The sequence below is a fragment of the Marmota marmota genome, unplaced genomic scaffold (assembly GCF_001458135.2).
Source record: "Marmota marmota marmota unplaced genomic scaffold, marMar, whole genome shotgun sequence".
NCBI lineage: Eukaryota > Metazoa > Chordata > Mammalia > Rodentia > Sciuridae > Marmota > Marmota marmota.
In genome coordinates this window covers 2,974,504-2,995,804 of record NW_025999862.1, presented here as the reverse complement: position 1 = coordinate 2,995,804, position 21,301 = coordinate 2,974,504, and the positions used below count along the sequence as shown (strand labels likewise).

The 21,301-nt window shown below is 40.1% G+C and overlaps 1 protein-coding gene across 2 annotated transcripts; it reads right to left on the bottom strand.

The window, feature by feature from the left end:
• Nucleotides 1-2,216: 2,216 nt before the first annotated feature.
• Sar1a (secretion associated Ras related GTPase 1A) lies at nucleotides 2,217-19,558 on the bottom strand. Of its 2 annotated transcripts, none has more exons than XM_015500540.2 (7): nucleotides 19,497-19,558; nucleotides 14,208-14,281; nucleotides 13,958-14,077; nucleotides 13,451-13,516; nucleotides 10,308-10,411; nucleotides 5,467-5,598; nucleotides 2,217-4,660 (listed from the first exon to the last, which is right to left on the bottom strand). In XM_015500540.2, the coding sequence occupies exons 2-7, from the start codon at nucleotides 14,263-14,265 to the stop codon at nucleotides 4,544-4,546; spliced, it is 597 nt and encodes a 198-aa protein (XP_015356026.1). In that variant the 5' UTR covers nucleotides 14,266-14,281; nucleotides 19,497-19,558; the 3' UTR covers nucleotides 2,217-4,543. The 2 variants fall into 2 exon arrangements, with proteins under 2 accessions (XP_015356026.1, XP_015356025.1); XM_015500539.2 differs by having other exon boundaries at nucleotides 19,406-19,551.
• Nucleotides 19,559-21,301: the final 1,743 nt, after the last annotated feature.

Below are 21,301 nucleotides of genomic sequence, written 5' to 3'. Positions count from 1 at the left end.
ACCGGGAGCGGTGGCACAAGCCTGTAATCCCAACGACTCGGGAGGCTAAGCAGGGGTATGTAAGTTCGAGGACAGCCTCAGCGATTTAGCAAGACCCCTGCCTCAAAATTAAAAAATAAAAATAACTAGGAATGTAGATCAGTGCTAAATTTCTCTGGGTTCAATCCTCAGTACAAAAAAAAAAAAAAAAAAAAGTAAACCCTAAGCAATCCACCAGGGGGCACAGAATTCACAAAATTACTCCTAGGACCTTTTGTTGCTAAAGTGCCAACTTGACAAATCTCATGGAAACTGGATTTGCTCTAAATTAAATTGTCCTTTAAACTATGATAATAGTTTATAATATTAGCTAAAAGTCAAAATTTTTCATCATGCAATTCTATATTTTGCAGTATGCACATTTGACATAATAACATTTATAACCACCACTCAGGATTTATGTAGGCCAGCTAATCTTTTTTTTCCTGAAAAAAAGCAAAAATGGAAATAGTTCAAGTTTTGCTGGCCATATCTTTGTCACAAATACTCAACTCTGCAATTGTATCACACAAAAGCCAAAGGAACCATGGTGGCTGTGTTCTAATAAAACTTTATAAATTTTGCAGTGTATAGTATAGCACACCTGTAATCCAGCTGCTAAGGAGACTGAGGTGGGAGGATTGCAAATTCCAGGTCAGCCTCCCCAGTTTAGCAAGACTCTGTCTCAAAAAAAAATAAAAAGGGCTAGGGATACAGCTCAGTGGTAAAGTACCCCTGAGTTTAATCCCCAGAACTATATACACACCAAAAAACAAAAATTACAAAATTTGAATTTCATTATTTTCATGTTTCACAAAATAGCATTCTTAATTTTTTTCAACCATAAAGTGTAAAAATCTTTATTAGCCCAGAAGCCATACAAACAGCCAGCAGGACAGATTTGTCCCTCAAACAGTAGTTTGCCATTTCTAATCTAGGTTAACATAAAACTTCCCTACTTTTCCAAAGAAGTATCTTGAGAATAGGCAGCCCTGGGAGGACTTCGTGATACTCCAAAGCAGTCACCACAAGCTACACATTTTATGAAGTCTTCTTTATCACTGTGTCACTAAAATGTTAATCTTTAGCAAGATTACTAGGACACATCTAAGTCAGCAATAATGAAAAAAGTTACTATATAAATTACATAAACTTTTTGCATAACTTCTTTGAATAAAATTAATGCTGCTTGGTGTATTCGCAGCACAACACATAATAATGCTTTCAATGTTCCTGGTGACACAAATCAGTTTGAAGAAAGGATTGACCGTGGTATATGAGGCAGATCTGAAATTAAGCAGCCTTCCCACACCAGGCACAGTCTTCTTTTGGTTTTATGACACAGAAGATAGCTTGTTCACAGCAAAATCTCCCCTAATTCAACTTCTGAGCAATTAAGACTTTCTCTCTAGAGTCCAGTGATTCTCCCCTAATGACGCTCAAGCCTCTGGCATGAACTGTTATGCGTCAGGATTTTTTGTTTCTGTGTACAGAAGTCCCAAGTCACAGCCAGCAGTAGCCAAGGTGAGACCCACTGAGTGCTAGGCTCATCTTTGATCTTCATGCTGTACTCTGCCTCAAACAAAACAATCCCATTTCCCCATAGAACCCATGTCATCCTTTCATATCAATAGGAACGAAAGGACATTTCCAGTGGTTTAAGTCTCAGTTGTAAAGAACCTGTTTCATTTTACTTCCCATTCTATTTGTCCTGATTTTATTTTGGAATCTCTTTTGTAGTTTTCTAAAAGCAAGGCTTCTGACAAAGTCCACTAAATGCCCAAGGAGTCCTTCCCCTTATTTGACAAGGGTATCATTCAACTGATTCTCTTCAAGTCATATAAAATGAGTTAAATAGAGCTAAAATGGATGCTTCCCTGCCAGCTTGTAAGTAAGATTTTGCTTACACATCTATCATCCCTCTCCTGTTGCAGAAATGACAACAACCCTGGGTCTACAAGACACTTCAAGGTTCCCAAACAGTACTAAAGTTCTTCTACCAGCCCAGCCTTGTTTATTTCTTTCTGAAAACAAAATTCAAGATTCTTACACCCACCTTAAATGTTTCTTCCTCTATGAAGGGAAGAACTCTGCTTTTCCTCCCCCAAACAGATGATTATATGCTCAAACAGAATAAATCAATGAAAAAAAAAAAAAAAAAAGGAGAATAAAAAAAGAAAGAAAAAGAAATAGCAAGGTTGTTTTAACTTTTTATTAAAATGCTTAGGATACAGATTGACTTTCTTTTGTAAATGAATGTTTTACTTTTCCTGAAGTAGGACATATATGCACTCTGATAAAACAGAATGAAAGGTCTCAGCTTGTGGGAGTTCCTGTACAAGGCTCTGCTCATCTGTCTGGAGCTGAGCTCCTCCAGTAGCTTTCTCAGCTATTGTATGATAAGAACAGTGTTCTGTGGGGCAAGAAATCAATGGGTGCTGCTTGACTTTTCAACGCCCTCTTCCTCCAGTGGCCAAAATAAACCACTTTCACAAAGAACTGTCTTATGTAGAGACCACAGTTTTCTAGCTTACTACAAACTGATTAGGGACAAACGGGGTGAGAATGGAGAAACAGAAAAGAAAACTAACACTGAAGCCTCATGTCTTTGATAGAAAATTATGGACAACCTTTAAGCCAAAGGAAATAAAAAGTATGCAAGTTATCTATCTATAACTAGTTCATTTGCTGTTAGCTAGATTTGTTCACTTAAGGCTTTGACCCCTTTCCAAACCAACAATTTTGTCTTAATCCAGCTATGCTTGCTATAAACACAATGTATGAACCTCCCAGACATACTTTATGGAGCCTCTGCATTTGGGACCTGGCAGTGGAAAAGAATGCTTTCCCAACAATAAGGTACTGAAGACCCAAGAATGAGAAAGCAACTAAAGAATGATCCTGTCCCACCCCAGGAGTGTATTATCCATAGTCTCCCTACCCTCCCATTAAAGTCAGAATCTAGTGAACTGAGTTCAATCTTTTGCAAAAAAGTATCATCATCACAATTTTCAATTTTGAAGAAACTATCTTCAATCTTTTATTAAAGAAATGAATATAGATACCTCCCACCTTAAGATGATTTCCTATCATCTTTCACCACACTAGAATATAGGTTAAGATCATGAAAATCCAATTTTACACGTGGCACTATGAAAATGGAATGCTATAAAAACAATGCCCATTGCCCTCATGGGGATGCTGATGCTTTCATACTGATGTCAGCCAAAGGAAGAGCTCTGTAGGATGTTCCTGGGTTGGTGTTTTTCCCCAGCTTATTTTTGGAACAACAAAAAGCAATTTCATACCAAAAAGACTGGAAAAGCTGCAGATAATAACCTTTACTTTAAACACCAACAAAATAGGTAACTGATGAGAAGATGTAAGAAAGAGAATTCATGAACAAGAGAAATCAAATTCTGCAACTGTTTTTTAAAAATTTTAAAGCCCACTGAGAAATCTTTCCTAGATTCACACAAGTGCTGTAATACCAGATGTCTAAGTCCTCAACTCACAGAATTAAGAGCCCTTAAGCTGTTAATTTTGTCCTGTGTCCTTCTATTCAGAATAATTCCCCCCTTAGAATCTCTGCAAAAGTAACTCAGACACCCTTGCAGTATGTGACTATATGAGAGATGTTTCGACTCTTTCTTGAAGCGAAATTCAGTTTTTTTTTTTTTAACTGAAAATGAGAAAAGATACTACAGAGAGCAATGAAATTTCACAATAGTATTAAAGCAAAGATTGGCTGAAATTTGTAACTTTATAAGTAAAAATAATATAATAATAACCCACTCTATAATTAACTCCTCCACAGTGAACAATCTGTTACCCACTCTGTGATGAGGAATGACTCCAGCTGACCACAGTGGAAACCTGCCACAACCATAAGGCCAAGTTTCTGACCTTTTTTTAATTCTCCATGGACAAGCTGATGCCACCTCCTACAAGGCAGTTACAGAGACAAGGGAGCTTAGGGGAGCTTCTCTCACCAACCTGCCACCTCAGCAGGAGTAAGTTCACTCTCCTGAACTCTGGCCTCCAATGTGTAACTGTTCATAATTTTATGAAGTATCTAAATGTCATTCACTAATTTAAAAAAAAAAGAATAGAAAACTCTGGACCAAGGAAATTGTGAACTCAAAAAGTCAAGAGGGATATCAATTACATTAACAACACTTTCTTTAAAAAATAGAATCACTTTCTTTTGAAATCAACCACAGTGGTGAGACGTGTTTTTCTTCTCAGGTGTCCTGTGATGGCACACAGCCTTACCCGGCAAATCCTGCCAGCTTCCAAGTCCGGGGATACTGACCTGCACCAGCACATGGGGCAGCGTTACCTCACAACAGTATGGAGAAGAGCACATGTCACCACTGGGCATAAGAGTTGACAAAGACTCTTGGCTTCTCAACACCAGACATGGTTGGAGAGCTTTCCTTGTTCTATTAGAAAAGTTCATGAGGACGCTGTGAATAGGATCAGTCCAGAGGAGTAAAACTCTTTTATTTTCACTGTCCAAACATCAGTCAATATACTGGGAGAGCCAGCGGAAACCCTCGCCGTAGCCTTGCCTCTTGAGCACACTGCACATAAACACTTCCATGGGGCGGGCATTCAGTTCCTTCAGAGTCACATTTCCCTAAGGGAGGCAAAGCCAAGAAAGGGCAGTTAGCATCTCTGTGGTGGAAAAGCTTGAAAGGGTGATCACTAAAGTCTGTTACTCAGTTCTTTAAATGCATATCTAAGTGGGTATTAATTACAGAAATGTGGTTGAGGCCATCTAGATGACTTCCCTAGGGCCTCTTGCTTTCAGGATATAATAAGTAGCATAGTTCTATTGCCAGCCATTCTCTCTCTCTCTGTCAAGAGCATTTGCTTTGAACACTTAACATTCATCTAGAAAGTCATGGCAGCAACCAAGAAACAGCCACTGGGAGTCATGGAACCAGCATGTATTCTGATGGACAAGAGAGGTCCGGGACTGATTGGAAGTCCCACTGAGAATAATCAAGTGCTTTGATTCCAATGCTTGGAATGTGATATAAACGACTGCTTCTCTTCAAAACCTGAAATCTCCAGCCCCCAAAACAACAATAAAAAAAAACCCCAAAACCCCACTTTCTGGCTAAGAAGTGTTCTTTTAAAAGATTGCTTTTCTACTAATTCTCCAAATTCCTAAGGAATAAAGTATCAGAAGGTTTAAAAAGGGGCTGCGGACACAACTCAGTGGTATAGTGCTTGCCTAGCATGTATGAGGCCCTGGGTTTGATTGCAAGCACCACACATAAAAAGAGAGGTTTAATAACATGCCTCTGCCTTTAGTGAGCTTACACAATTACTTACACTAAAAGAAATCCTAAGCCTTTAAACTTTTGAAAGGAGACTCCAGAGTGCCAAACATCAGTGTGATGTCCTTTCTAGGCCTCCTAAAGACTTTTCTCTTACCTTTCCTGTGGTCTGTCCATAAAGCCCAAATATCTCGCGAAGTTTTTCTTCACTGATTGCATCTGTTCTGTCAATTTTGTTTCCCAAGATAAGGATTGGCACATTGGATATTGTTTCATCAGTCATTAAAGCCTAAAGACAGGGTTAAAAAAAAAAAAAAAAAAGCTAAGTGAGGGACCAGATAGTGAAAACTTTGGGACTTCTACTGATCTTATAAGGCATTATATGCAAAGTGAAAAATCTGAACATCTCTATATCTGAATAAAGACTCATCATAACAGTTGGTAAAAAATCCTCTAACTATCTCAAAACAATTCCAACTTAAAGTCGTCTATTTATGAGACAGAAGAACCGCCCCAACCTTAACTTTTAGCTAGTTGGCTTAGCCACAAACCATCTTCAGATGGTCCTGCCTATTTGCATAGTCCAGAAGAATGAATGCTGTGGCTACATAGCCTCAGAGATGACCACAGGAACTACCCAAGTTATGAGTATCCAGTATGTGCAAAGCCCCATCTTGAACACAGCAAGAGATGCAGAATGAAGGATTAGAGAAGACACCCCAGTCCATATTCTATGTCCATATTTATGTTAAGAAAACTAAATAGTAACACAATGTAGTAGACTGTCACAATGAATGGGGACAAACTAGTAACAGTAAAACAAGTTCAGGGAAATAAACAATTTGGGCCTAGCAAAACTGGGCTCTAAAGGAAAGGCAGGACTAACACAAGTGCAAAGAAGGAAGAACATAAGCAACCGCTTTGGAGTAGGATAAGAACTGAGGAAGCTACATGAAGTATTGCCTGGTGCAATTAAAGCATTTACACTGATATGCAGCAACAAAGTAAGGATAACCCACGTTATGGTGCCATTCTGAAAAGTTAGCTGCACTAGATCTACAGACCACAGACCAAAAATGTATACACATAGGACAGTGAATTTACAAATAGTATCTATCTGTGGTGCTCATGTAAGAGATGATAATATCTGCAAAGTAGCAAATTTAACGAATTGTGCAGGAGACATTTTAGAGAAGTTAAGTGAATTCTAAATGACAGAACAGACAAAAAAGGAGTTAAAGTCTGTGGAACAGATTTCAAGACTGGGCATCTAAGTTTTAACTGATGGGAAAGCTTGGAAAGAAAGAAAGAGTTGAAGCAATAGGGGAATATGCTCTGACCATTTTGAATTCCAGGAAGTGTTAAGACAAAATCAGAGTAAGGATGCTACTTTATCATGTAAATACTGATAAAGTGCTTAAAATGTGTCCAGTGCTGGGCTGGGGATGTGGCTCAAGCGGTAACGCGCTCGCCTGGCATGCGCGGGGGGCTGGGTTCAATCCTCAGCACCACATAAGAAAAATAATAAAATAAAGATGTTGTGTTCACTGAAAACTAAAAAATAAATATTAAAAAATAAAAAATAAAAAATGTGTCCAGTGCTTTGCTGGGGCAAAACAATAAGAAATAAGACAAAGTCTGTTTTAGTTAGTTTTTGCATCATTGTGACCAAAATACCAGAAAGAACAAATTAGAGGAGAAAAAGTTTATTTGGGACTCATGGTTTGAGGTCTCAATCGACAGATGCAGTCACTACTCTGGACCCGGGGTGAGGCAGCACACTGTGGGGGAAGGGCCCAGTGGAGGAAAGCTGTTCATGGGTAGGGTCAGGAAGCAGAGAGAGGGAAGAAGGGAAGGGGCCAAAGGGGAGATGTACCCTTCCAGACCCACCTCCTCTAGCCACACACCACCTGCCTAGTTACCACCCAGTCAGTCCACTCAAAATAGGTTGGACTGATGAGGTTACAGCTCTTACAATCCAATCATTTCACCTCTGAACATTCCTACACTAATACAGGAGCTTTGGGAGGTGCACCTCATAGCCAAATCATAACAAAATCCCCACATATAAGTTTATAGTCTTGGGGGACAATAGACATGCAGCTACGGAGAGACAATTTGGTCTGAGAAGTCAGTGATGGCTTCTCAGAAGTGGTCATACCTGAAATATGAGATCTCTCAAAGGACATTTTAAAATTTAATAGCAAAAGGGAGGCAGGCTGGATACTACAGTGACACAGCCACATCAATGTTCATAGCAGTACAATTCACAATAGCCAAACTGTGGAACCAACCTAGTTGCCCTTCAATAGATAAATGGATGAAGAAACTGTGGAGGGCTGGAGTTGTGGCTCAATGGTAGAGTGCTCGTCTAGCACGTGTGAGGCCCTGGGTTCGATCCTCAGCACCACATAAAAATAAAGATATTATGTCCAACTACAACTAAAAAAAAAAGCAAAATATTTTTTAAAAAAGAAACTGTGATACACACACACACACACACACACACACACACACGAATATTACTCAGCAAAAAAAGAATAAAATTATGGCATTTGCAGGTAAATGGATATAGTCAGAGAATATCATGCTAAGTGAAGTAAGTCAATCCCCCAAAACCAAAGGCCAAATGTTTTCTCTGATAAGTGGATGCTAATCCATAATGTGGTGGGAGGTGGATGAGATGAGTGGAGGAACTTTGGATGCGGCAAAGGGGGAGGAGGAGAGGGGACATGGGGATAGGAAAGATGGTGGAATGAGACAGACATCATTACCCTAGGTACATGTATGATTGCACAAATGTTGTGACTATTCTTTGGGTACAACCAGAGAAGAAAAAATTGTGCTCTATTTGTATACACTCAATCAAAGAGCATTCTGCTATCATGTATAACTGATTAGAACAAATAAATATATCATTTTAAAAAAGGAAGGCAGGAGGGAGGAGGGATAGGTGAGGAAGCTAAGTGGGGAATGGCTACTTATGCATATCCAAGGAAGGACAAGTTGTTCTCTGTTTGGAATGTAGTTTAAGGTAGGCAGTAGGAAAAAAAGGAAGATAAAGAAGAAAAATAAAAACAGAGTGAGAATCATGAAAGATCATATGTTATGCAAAAGATTTAAAGATTTTATCATGAAAGTGATACAAAAACCAAGCAGGGCAATGCCAAATCCAAGATAATTTCCTCTAGCAATATAGTGCCTGGCAGAACGATGGAAGAATCTACAATAATTCAAAGGTTTCTGGACTGCTTATCTAGGAAACAGGAGGGGAAGATGAATAGCTTCCTCCTTTGAGAAAGCAGGATCAGTAGGTGGAATTATCCAGCAGGAAGCAATTATGCATGAGGCTGGGGTTCAGAAGAGGTCTGGATGAGAGAAGTCCATCTGGAGGTCATTGACATGTGGATGGGAGATGAAGGAATGGGGAATAGATAAAAGTAGCCTGAGAGAAAGTAGAGACTCTGGGGAACACCCACATTCAAAGGCTAAGCAAAGGAACAAGTACTTATGCAAAAACTGAGAAGTATAAGCTGGAGAGACAGCATCAAAATCAAGAGTGTAAAGGGGAGTTTAGAGAAATAAAAAATGGCCAATGCCAACAAGTTAAGTAAGGTGAAGACTGTCCTGTAGGCAATTCCACAAGACCAGAGCTGGGAATTATCAAGCCAAGAAAATGCAATGTTAGCCAGGCCCAGTGGCACACGTCTATAATCCCAGCAACTCAGGAGGTTAAGTGAAGTCAATCCCCCAAAACCAAAGGCCAAATGTTTTCTCTGATAAGTGGATGATAATCCATAATGGGGTGGGAGGTGGATGAGATGAGTGGAGGAACTTTGGAGTGGAGGCATGACAACTGCAAGACTGAGGCCAGCCTCAGCAACTTATGGAGACCCTGTGTCAAAATAAAAAAGGGTTGGGAATATAGCTCAGTGGTTAAGTGTTCCTGGGTTTAATCCCCAGTACCAAAAATAAAATAAAATAAAAACAATGGACAAAGGAGAAAACCTGCAGTGAGTCCTTGATAGTACTGAAGGATGCATGTGACCAAAAGACTGAAGATTGAGAACAGACTATTAAGATCTAGCAAGTCATTCAGTGGGAGGGCACATAGGCACAACCTGAGAAGGCAGATTTAAAAATATAGCTGGGTACAGTGGTGCACACCTGTAATCCCAGTGGCTCAGGAGGCTGAGGCAGGAGAATAACAAGTTCAAAGCCAGCCTCAGCAAGTTAGCAAGGCACGAAGCAACTTAGCAAGATCCTATCTCTAAATAAAATAGAAAAAAGGGTTGGGGATGTGGCTCAGTGGTTAAGTGCCCTTGGGTTCAATCCTCAGTATCATAGATAGATAGATAGATAGATAGATAGATAGATAGATAGATAGCTGGTGTCTTTTTTGGGGTTTCAAGATACCAATATTACATAAAGACTGATACATGAAATGTAAGGCTATTAACTATGCTGGGACAACAGGCATAAACTGAGCAGTACCCTGAGCAAATTGGGCCAAAAAGTCACTGTATAATATAAAGCAGAAAAATCATTTAACTTGAAGCTGAGGTTCCCCAAGACATTGAAAAACAATACCTTGGGATTTTTTTTTTTTATACCAGAGACTGAACCTAGGGGTGCTTTACTACTAAGCTACATCCCCAGCTCTTTTTTTTATTTTGAGACAGAGTCTCACTAAGTTGCAAGTAGCTAAGGCTAGCTTTGAACTTGCAATCCTCCTGGTCTCATTCTCCTGGCCACTGGGATGGCTTCCACCACTACACCTGGCACATCTTCGTTTTTGAAACATATTTTTTTGTGTGTGGTGCTAGAATTGAATCCAGTGCCTCACGCATGCTCGGCAAGCCCTCGATCACTGAGCCACAACCCCAGCCCATTATGACTTGGACTTTCATTGTGTAAACTGGAATGATTAAATATTGGCACTATTGAGCTATATTCTTTAGAACATAGGCCAAAAAAGGAGGGGGGGGGGGAACATACATTAAGCTCAATTTTGGATTCCATGAGGCGAGAATGATCTGCACAGTCCACCAGAAAGACAATCCCATTAATTGCTGGAAGATAATTTTTCCAAACCCGACGAGCTAGAAGACAAAATTTGTAGTTGCATCAAAAAACATATACTTTGATAAGGAATAACCTAAATGATCTATAAAATGAGCAAATCTTAGGCAGTTTCAGTAACATTAGACTTCTCCCTGTGGATTCTCTAAGTCCTGGGCTGTATTAAGTCAGAACAGAGGATGCAAACTGATGGTCTGTAAGCTGAACCTGTTTTTCTAAATTTGCAAATCAGAGCTTCTGTCTTCCTTGAAAAACAGTAATATCTGGCAAACCATGTCTATTTACCTAAATGCCCATCATCAGCTAGAACTAAACAAATGATGGCTTTCTTAAACTTTGAATGAGGCTTGATTTCTTCAGTTTGCCAAAGTCTCCATTGTTCCTATTGTCTTATGCTCAATTAATTTGACTCACTTAAATGACCTGTCTTGTCTATGGAGTCAATTTTGTTTGCAACCTCTGAGTTAAAACATGAGTGTAGGGGCTGAGGTTGTGGCTCAGTGGTAGAGTGCTTACCTAGCACGTTAAAGGACCTGGGTTCGATCCTTAGCACCACATAAAAATAAATAAAAGTATTGTGTCCAACTGCAACTAAAAAATAAATATAAAAAAAATAAAATAAAAATATGAGTGTAGTACCTGTCCATGTAACTATTTATTTTGGTACCAGGAATGGAACTCAGGGGTACTTTACCACTGAGCCACATCCCCAGCACGTTTTATCTTTTATTTTGAAACAGGGTCTGGCTAAGTTGCTTAGGGCCCCATTAAGTTGCTAAGGCTGACCTCAAACTTGCAATCCTCTTGTCTCAGCCTCTCAAGTAGCTGGGATTACTGGAATGCACCACCATGCCCAGCTTGTCCATGTAACTTTTTCTAATGCCTTACTAACTAGAATGTGGGTCTGCTGACATCTACTCAGGTCTCAGGGGCACTCACTCAGTCTCCCAAGTCAGTCCTTGTAAGTGTTTTTTGATTGTTGTTTTATAAAAAGAAGTGAGAAAGGCTAGGAAGAAGGCCTTTAATTACATTATATTTCTCAGCCATTCATGTCTAGTCCTTGAATGGCATGAACAACAAAGTGTCTCTATATCAAAGGATTAATAACAATTACTTGGATACCTTTGAATGTGGGGCAGGGAGAGACTGGAACTGTCACTTTGACTTTCTATATTGCTATACTATTTTGTTACATTGAGTCTGCACTACTTTTAGAAGTTAAAAGTTTTGTTTTTCTTATAATTTTATGTATATTTTTTATCATTGTTTTTTAATTCTAGGATTGAACCTAGGGCCTTATACATGCTATATAAATAATCTACCACTAAGCCACACCGCCAGCTCAAAAGTTGAAATCTATGCAAATAAAAAAAGGAAACTCCAGATGTGTAATGTTTTAGTAACTTCTATAAAATGGTGGCTTCGACTATGAAAAGGTGCCTCCATTAAACTTTCCTCATTCTGTTAAACAAAACGATGTACACCAACAAGTTTCCCTTCCCTTCTTACTTTAACAAAACATGAAAGTGAAATTTATCACACCAAATAATCTACTATTCCCAGTTCAAGTATCTAAAGACATCTGGTGTCTATTTCTTCAGCAGTCTCCAGATGGTCTAGGTTGTCTTATCTGGCTCTGAATTTAAATATGTAAAGCATTACAAAGTCTTTTTGGAAGGAGAAAAGATACCAAATGCCCAGTGTTTTATGTGATTGTGACCATAATATATGTAGGATTATTCAGGATATAAATATTAAATGAGTAAAATTAATATAATATTCTAATGAACCCACCAATTATAAAATTATTAGGCTAGATTTTCTTTTCCCTACCTTCTCAGAATATTTATTCCCACACTTAAATGTTTTACTCCTATGCCTAGAGTCTTGCCAAATGTAAACTCACTACCCAAGAGATAAAGATGCCCATTTTGTAGATCTCAAAAATACATAAGACACCTGATGGGAAACTGTGAACCAAAAAGACATAGCCTGAATAAGGAAAAAAGACTCAAAAGAGAAAAGCAAAAAAATTGGAAAAAACAGTTCCAACTGTCCCAAATGGGTAGAGCATATGAAATATCAGTTTAAATCAGAATGGTCACAAGTAGTCACTGTATTATGTTGACAACTTTTGACAAGTTTAAAATTACTTATGAATAAAAGAGACTTGACAACTGAATACAATCTGTGATATTGTACTGGTCTATTCAAGAGGAACAAATGCTAAAAATGGAGATTACTGGGACAACATACAAAAAAGGAATATATGAGACAGATTAAAAAAATTAAAATCTTACATTTTACAACTACAATGATTATGTAAAGGAATATTCTTTTTCTTTAGTAAAAGGCATGAAAGTGCTAGGGAGTAAAGGAGCATGATGTATTCACAAACTGTTTAGAAAAATATAAATTTTTTTTTGAGAGAATTTTAATATTTATTTTTTAGTTTTCGGCAGACACAACATCTTTGTTTTGTATGTGGTGCTAAGGATTGAACCCAGGCCGCACGCATGCCAGGCGAGCGCGCTACCGCTTGAGCCACATCCCCAGCCCGAAAAATATAAATTTTAATGTTACTAGAGAGACTAATAAATCTGGACAAAAGTTATAAATGTATAGAATGTCCTGTATCATTTATGCAATTTTTGACAAGTTTGAAATTACTTAAAAATAGTAAGTAGATAAAAAAAAGTCAATGAAGTAGTAAGACTGCAATCCTAAAAATGGGCACAGTGGTACCTGCCTGTAATCCCAGAGACTCAGGAGGGTGAGGCAGCAGGACTGCAAATTTAAGGCCAGCCTCAGCAACTTAGCAAGACCTCATCTCAAAAAATAAAAACTGATTGGGGATGTAGATAAGTGGTAGAGCACCCTGGGTTCAATCCCCAGTACCACACATAAAAAATAAAGTAAATAAATGAATATAAAATAAAAGTCATTCCAATCATAAATGCAAGCAATTTAAAAGGTAAAAATGACACACTATTTGGGGAGCGTGGGGTGAGTACACAATGAACCATAAGTTAATGCCATGCCTTCATTAAGTCTCTTACCTTGCTCATGCCCACCAAGATCAAAAGTTGTAAAAGTCATTCCAGCAATTGTCAGCTCTTCTGATGCTGAAAAATTGTCAAGAGGAAATAAATAAACTTTTCCATCCAAAGGTCCAACTATTAATACTGTAAGCCAATACTAATGCAAAAACCTAATAAAGCTTTCACCTTGTGAAGAAAAAGATACAAAAATGAAAACTTTCTTAAAGAGAGTCAAAAGTTTACTTTCTAAAGGTCAAAAGTTTACTTTTCTCCAAGATGTGTTGTTTCATAGGAGATACGGGAGATGTGTCCCATTTTAGAACAAGAGAGAAGAGACAGTGACAATGTTCCAGAAGTTTAGATCTATGATTATTTGACCTTTTGTATGTACTAAAGGTTACTTCAAAGTAAGCTGGCTTCTGGGGCCTCATTTAATAAAAGAATAACATTAATTGGAGATTCACCCCTCCAATCTTGACATTGACCTTCAAAGGTCAAAAGAGCACCTGGTATTTTCAAACATACTTGGATGTAGTGTTGGAACATGTTGGCCCAATCTGTCATCTTTGAGCATGTGAAGAAGAGTGGTTTTGCCTGCATTGTCCAAACCCAAGAATACAAGTTTTCCAGATTTCTTGTAGAGTCCTAAAAGAGAACATAAATTTTTAATGTAAATTCTCTCCCTATATACCAAAGGCTGCTTATATTTAAATTGCTGGAGGAAATGCAGTGTGAAACCTGTAATATATTTAATATTTAAAGAAAATGGCTTTACCTAGGAACTGGAGCACACTGCTGAAGCCATTGTAGATCCACTCAAAGATGAAAGACATTATTAACGCTTACTACCTGTATAAAATATGAAAGTAGCAAACATTAACTTTTTAAATACCAGTATAGTTCTGGAGAAGTTAACTCTTATTCCCTGGCTCAGATGCATGTTCAGAGTCTCATGTTTTCTGGCCTAAGAAAGAAGATTAACTAATCTCCTTTACCCTTAAGACAAGGATTTTGAACATTGAAGGGAAGCTTCTAGGATCCTTGCATCTGCACGAATTCATTGTTTCCTAATAGCTATCAACCTATGATACTCAGAATTATTAGTTAATGACATATGTTCCTCTTTTATTGTGTGACTCACTCCTCCAGGCAGCCGCAGCTCATTCACATTCCTTAGATACCACCAAGGTCTAACACCTGTAGGAAATCAGTCTCATTAATAACCTGGATCAAATGGACACATAGATATGTGGAAAATAAGAAGAAAAGCATATTAACCTGTCTGTGCACAGCTCTGAAAAACAAAGCCAAAATTGTACTGGCTAACTTAATTTGTCCTGGTCCATTTACAACCTCTTTATCCCTACTGGGGATCGAAACCAGGGCCTTAAGCAAGCTAGGCCCTGTGCTCTAACACCAAGCTATATCTCCAGGCCTTTCTTAAATTTTAAGACAAGGGTCTCATTAAGTTGCTCAGGCCTGCTTAAGCCTACTGTGGATTACAGGTATACACCACTGAACCTAGCTAAATATTATCTCTTCTTTAATAAAATTTGTCTAACCCCTTTTGCAAATGTTTCAACTTATAAAAAGAAAAGACATACTATTTTATAGAAACAAAAAGGAATAGCATAATACTTTCAAATATAAATAATCAAGTTCAAACCCATTTTATAAATTCTTATTTTCTTTAAGTAAGAAAATTCACTCATAAGCAAGGTGAAGCGGCACACCCCTGTAATCCTAGTACTGGAGAGACTGAGGCAAGAGAATCGAAAATTCAAGGCCAGCTACAGCAATTTAGCAAAACCCTGTCTCAAAATAAAAAGGATTGGAGGCCGGGTGCAATGGTGCATACCTGTAATCCCAGCAGTTGGGAGACTGAGGCAGTTGGATCACAAGTTCAAAGCCAGCTTCAGCAAAAACAAGGCACTAAGCAACTCAGTGAGCTATGAAGCTATATATCATTGACCAAATTTTGAGTGAGACCCTGTCTCTAAATAAAATAAAATAAAGGGCTGGGGATGTGGCTCAGTGGTAAAGTACCCCTAGATTCAATCCCCAGTGCCAGAAACAAACAAACAAGCAACAACAACAAAAAAAAACCCAACAACTCATTCAGAATACAGTAGTAGCTTTCTAAGCAAGTACATATATTAATTAGCACTAATTAATATAATGAGCAAGTATATATTTTAATTAAACAAGTACAAATATTAACTAAGCAAGTACATATATTAATTAGTAATTAATTAACTTAGTTTCCCACAGGCCTAGACAAAACAATGACCCTAAGCTACTAACAGGTCTAAACACACTGGTAACAGGATCTCTGAGTAAAGTTAACATGGAAGGGATCTAGAGACATTGGTGAGTCTAAGGTGTGTGAGAGTTAGCATTTTCTGGTTACAGTAAGTATTTGCCTCAATATCTCAGATTTAGGGCAGGAAAAAAAAAAAAGACCCTCATCCATCAACAAAAATATCTGTACACAAGACTTTACATGGGATCAACTATAATCAAACAAAAAACTTTCATGAATAGTAATGGGTAAGAAGGTTACACACAAAATATTCTTTTCTGTTGCCCAAGCTGGCTTTGAACTCCTGGGCTCAAGCCATCCTCGTGCCTCAGCCTCTCTAGCAGCTGGGACGGCAGGTGCACTCCACACATAGGCTGCACCTATATGCTTCAAAGAATGCTAGATGGAGAGGAAGCTGAAAAATGCAGACGGTATGTTTTTTCTTTTTCATTCAATTACTGGATTTCTGTCAGGGTTGGGTATTGACCTATAAACTTTAGAGCTTCCTTAACACTTTTCACAGCTCTTACCACAGAGGGACAAATAAAGCATGGAAATTTGGGTGGAGGTACAGATTGAGGGAAAAGGTTTTATGAAAATAAATTAAATGAAAGCTTTTTTCCTCCCTTTTCTGTAACATTCAATTTTATTTTGGTAGAAAGACCATATTTGGCATGTTAAATAACACTTTTGTTTAGAAACTTAGTCTACACTTTAAGTCCAATAACTTAAATGCACTTACAGGCTGGGCATGATGGCACACTTGTAATCCCAGTGACTCGGGAGGCTGAGGCAGGAGGATTGCAATTTTGAGAGCAGCCTCATGAACTTAGGGAGGCCTGAGCAACTTAGTGAGACCCTGTCTCAAAAAATAAAAAGGGCTGGGGAGTAGCTCAGTGGTTAAGTGCCCCTGGGTTCAATCCCCAGTACCAAAAATAAAACAATGCATACACAAAACTCCCATGCTAAGTTTCTTTTACTACAGGCAAGCAAAAGGACAATGTGCCTTTCTGTATAGTCTCCTCAAAGCAGATACCCTTCCCTATTTTTCCTCAATCTATTGCTTGGAGAAGCACAATTCACATTTATTTATTATTTATTTCGCTGGGATTACAGTAGTGTGCCATCATGCCTGGCACAACTCATCTTTAGAGAGTGCCCTTCAATAAGTTACTCCCTGACCATCACTCCTTTACAACACATCTCTATTAATTTGTACTACACTGGTTTGCAGTCAATACTTTATAGATTCTCCCCCACTGCTCCCCCCTCCAAGTACTGGGGATTGAACTCAAGAGCTTTGTGCACACTAAGCAAGTGCTCTCCAACTGAGCTACATCCCAAACCCCTAGATTCTTTTACCACATCATTTTCAAAGTACTCCCAACCGGGCTGAGTAGTTATAGCTCATTGGTAGAGCGCTTGCCTACCATGTGTGAAGCACTGGGTTCAATCCTCAACACCATGTAAAAATAAATAAATAAAGGTATTGTGTCCATCTATTTAAAAAAAAAAAAAAAAGTAGTAGTACCCCCAACCAGTGAATTCTGCAAAGGTGATGAGGGGAAAACCTCACACTTCAAGGAATTTTTCACAGTACTTGAACTACTCTGATTTTCCAATTTATTTTCCTTTGACATCACTGCTTAATGGGCGCAGTATGGCATGACTATAATTCCTGCTACCCACAAGTCTGATACAGGAGGATGGCAAGTTTGAAGTCAGCCTAGGCTTAGTGAGACCCCATCTTAAAATAAAAAATCAAAAGGGCCGAGGATGTAGTTCAGTGGTACTGTGCTAGCCTGGCATGTGCAAGGCCCTGGGGTCTACTTCCAGCACTGCAAACACTAAACAAAATTATCTATGGAGAGTGAAGAAACTTCAGGTGATGTTTAAAAAAACAAACAAACAAACAACAACAACCAAAAAAACCCTCCAATTTTTTACTGGACCCAAAGGATTGGGTTCCACTGCTACCCAAAGTTAAGCAAATGGCCTTGATGTCTCCTCCATCCTTGAATTCTCAGAATTTATACCAACTCAGTCATTTTAGAGATTAGAGAGACACCTCATTTCATCCCTACACCAACTCACAAGCATAGCCTCATTTAACAAGATGAAGATGCTGACACTCCTAAATTAGCTGCCTTGTTCAAGACTACTTAGCTGAAAATCTCACAGTTCCAGGACCTCACACACATTAGGCAAGCACTCTACCACTGAGCTACATTCCCAGCCCTTTTTATTTTTTATTTTGAGACAGAGTCTCCCTAAGTTGCCAAAGCTGGCCTTGAACTTGCAATCCTCCTGTCAGTCTCCTGCATAGCTGGGATTACAGGCATGGCCACCATGTTTGGTTTTATTATTTCTGAGACAGGATCCTGCTAACTTTCCCAGGCTAGGCTTGAACTTCTGATCCTCTTGCCTCAGCCTCTGGAGTAGCTGGAATTAGAGCCACCCAGCTTAAACCCTCCTTTTATAACACCAAAGCCAAAGCCCTTTCTGTTAATATTACATAAAATTCAGATCCAAATCACAAAATTTATTTAAAAACTTCCTTAACCCATCTACTACATAGATCATAATCTTTTAAGTCTTCTTTATAATTCATCACACTTTTTGGATGGTATTTTAATAATTAGTATTTATTTCCTTTACTATCACATTATGGCAAGTAAGAGTATTCTAAAATTTAAGGGTTCTAAAGACATCAAAAATACTGCTGCACCTAAAACAAAGACTTGCAAAGTTAAGTTCTGATTCAAATAAGTACCGAAAGGAGAAACACCAAACAGATTATAACTCATTTTTTTAAAATTCTGCATCATTTCCTATACACACTCAGAACAACTTTGAGAGACTATTCCAAACAGATCTGGGGTTTTAGCTAGGAAACCACTCGGCTGAAGGAGTAAATGTCAGCCCATGGCAAATCTCCCTAAACCTTCTGTCTACACCTAAGCAAAAGGACTCAGGGTAAAGACAAAGAAGAGGACCAAGAGAGAATATTTATAGAGGCAATTTGGTGCGACCCTTACGATTCTGACCCCCTCAGCTAGAATCGTAAAGAAAATAGAAATCTGTGCCGAACGCACATGAAGAAATTTTTCCGTGCACCAAAGAGGGGGAAAGAGGGAGGCGGAAGGAGAAAACACGGGGTTTGACACACGACATCAGATGACAACAGAGAGCTGACGTGGGGAGGAGCCCTGAACTAGGTAGGAGCCTGTAGACCTGGTTCAAGCGCTCACAGTTGCCAGCTGCGGGGACTTGCCAGGCCTCAGTCCCCGAGTCCGTACAAAATAAGGATGATCAAAAGCTCCCAACCGCCTCACCGAGGACTGAGGCACCTCCAAGATAGGAGACACGGAGCCGTTTCCTAAATTGGGGAGCACAGTACACACTAGGAAACTGTTATCCAGCCCGGCAGCTGCAAGACCCCGAGAAGAATGCAAGTGAACTCAAGAGCCCGGAGGTCGGCAAGGGACAGAGCAGACCCGGCCGAGTCGGCCCGTCCCCGCCCAGAAGCAGCCCGGTGGCCCCAAAGAACCGCCTGCGTGTCACTTCCCCCCCGCAACCCTGCCGAGGCCGGCCTCCGCCCCGACCCCCTTCGCGGCCCACCCCAGCTCTCTGGGCCCCGACTGCCTTCTCCGTTACCACCCCCGACTTACAGCCCGAGGGGCTCCTCCGAAGGCGGCAAGCGGCTGGGACCCTCCCTCAGAACACACAGACCAGCACCACCCGGGACCGCCAGCTACTCACCGGATACACGTCATACCCCTCCCCCGGAGTTTCCGGGAGCGTCCTTGCCCCCGCCCCTAGCGTCACGCTCTCTTCCCAGGTACCGCCCTACCAGCGACTCTCGCAGCTGAGGGGCGGGCCTAAGGCGTGACGTGCGCGGTCGAGGGCGGTCCCCACCTAGGCTCCACCTACTCTTGTGTAGCCCGCAGGCTGAGCGAGACGTGGCAGCACCTGGCTTCGCAGGCTGTGGTGGGATCCTCGAGTCCAGCGGCGGTCTTGCTCGTTCTGCTCCCCGGTTTCCTTTTCTTCGGTGCTCCTAGATGCACCGATAAGATCAAAAAGGGCAGACGACGGGTGGGTAGACAGGTTCTGCAAACAAAAGTTGACCTTAGGGCCGGCGACCTCAGGTGGTTGCCATCAGTCTTTTGCTTTTGTGTTATCCAGCCCCCAAACTGATCTCCCAGGAAGGAAGTGATCCACACACGGTTAGCGGTATTCCAATAGGGAGCCTTTATTACCGGGGCTCGCTCCACAGCGAAGGAGAGTGACCCCCTACCGGAGTTAGGGTCGGGTTTAAAAAGGAAAAAAAATCGCAAAGCTCAGTATGGGTGGCATCTCTCTTTTGTCCTATCAGCTCTCGCCAAGCAAGCAACCTACTCACAGAAACAGAATTTGCGGTTAGTCAGGAATTTTTGCAGGTGCGCTAAGGGTCCTAGTTTCCCCTTTTTAAGGGTCCTAATTCCTCCTTAGGTGGAAATTCCCTTCTGGTGGTTATTCTAGGAATTAATGCCATCTTTCTCTCTTTGGTGCTGGGGATCGAATCCAGGGCCTTTTGCATGCAAGCCAAGCACTCTACCAACTGAGCTATATTGCCAGCCCCATCTTGTCTCTTTATACAAACTGGAGCTAGGTTTGCTGTCACACTTTAAGTTACATTTTCCCTGTCGTGGCAAAGCCTGTTGAGTGAAAGAGCTAGTATCTGTTCAACACTTACGCTCCCAGCAGTCCGCTGGGTACTTGGAGGCTTCATCTCATTTTACCCTCCTTACGATTTTCTGAGGCAGATACCATTATCAGCCCCATTGTACAAATGAGAACCGAAATTCAGATTAGCCAAGTAACCAAACTTAAATTCAAATGATAAAAAATAGCAAAGGAACATGTCGCCCCACTATACTTTGCTTCACATACATTTTCCTCATTTGATTCTGATGACAACCCTGTGAGATTGGTATTAGTACCCATTTTGCAGATAAAACTAGAATGGAAAGATGATACTCTGGGATAGGAAGATTTCGGTATCATAAAGATGTTAATTCTTAAGTAAAATTATAAATTTTATGTATATTATGCCAAAGTCTGGCTGGGCACAATTCAGGAGCCACTTCTCAAGCAGAAACGAACTTTATTTTTAGAACACACATGTCACACCACACAAGCTCTTCAGGAATTCCCTCAGAGCCCAACTGCCACCACCAGCTTCCCACAAGCCTCTCAACCTCCCCCACTCCTCCTGCTCTTGAGGCCGATTGGCTGGGTCATGTGGGCGGAGCCAAAAAAAGTCCCCCAATGAGCAGCTCCATGGTCTGAAAGGGCAGGGAAACAGCCCAATGATCATCACTGCAGAGGAGCCAATCAGTTGGCAGCTAGAAGTTTGCTGGGGCCGCTGTTAGCCAATCATCAGCTGGCAGCTGGAAGTTTGCTGGGGCCCCTTAGGCTGTGGCTCTCAACAATATTATAAATTTAACATAATCCCAGTAAAAGTACTAGTAGAATTAATAGGTGTGTGTGTGTGTGTGTGTGTGTGTGTGTGTGTCTAAACTACC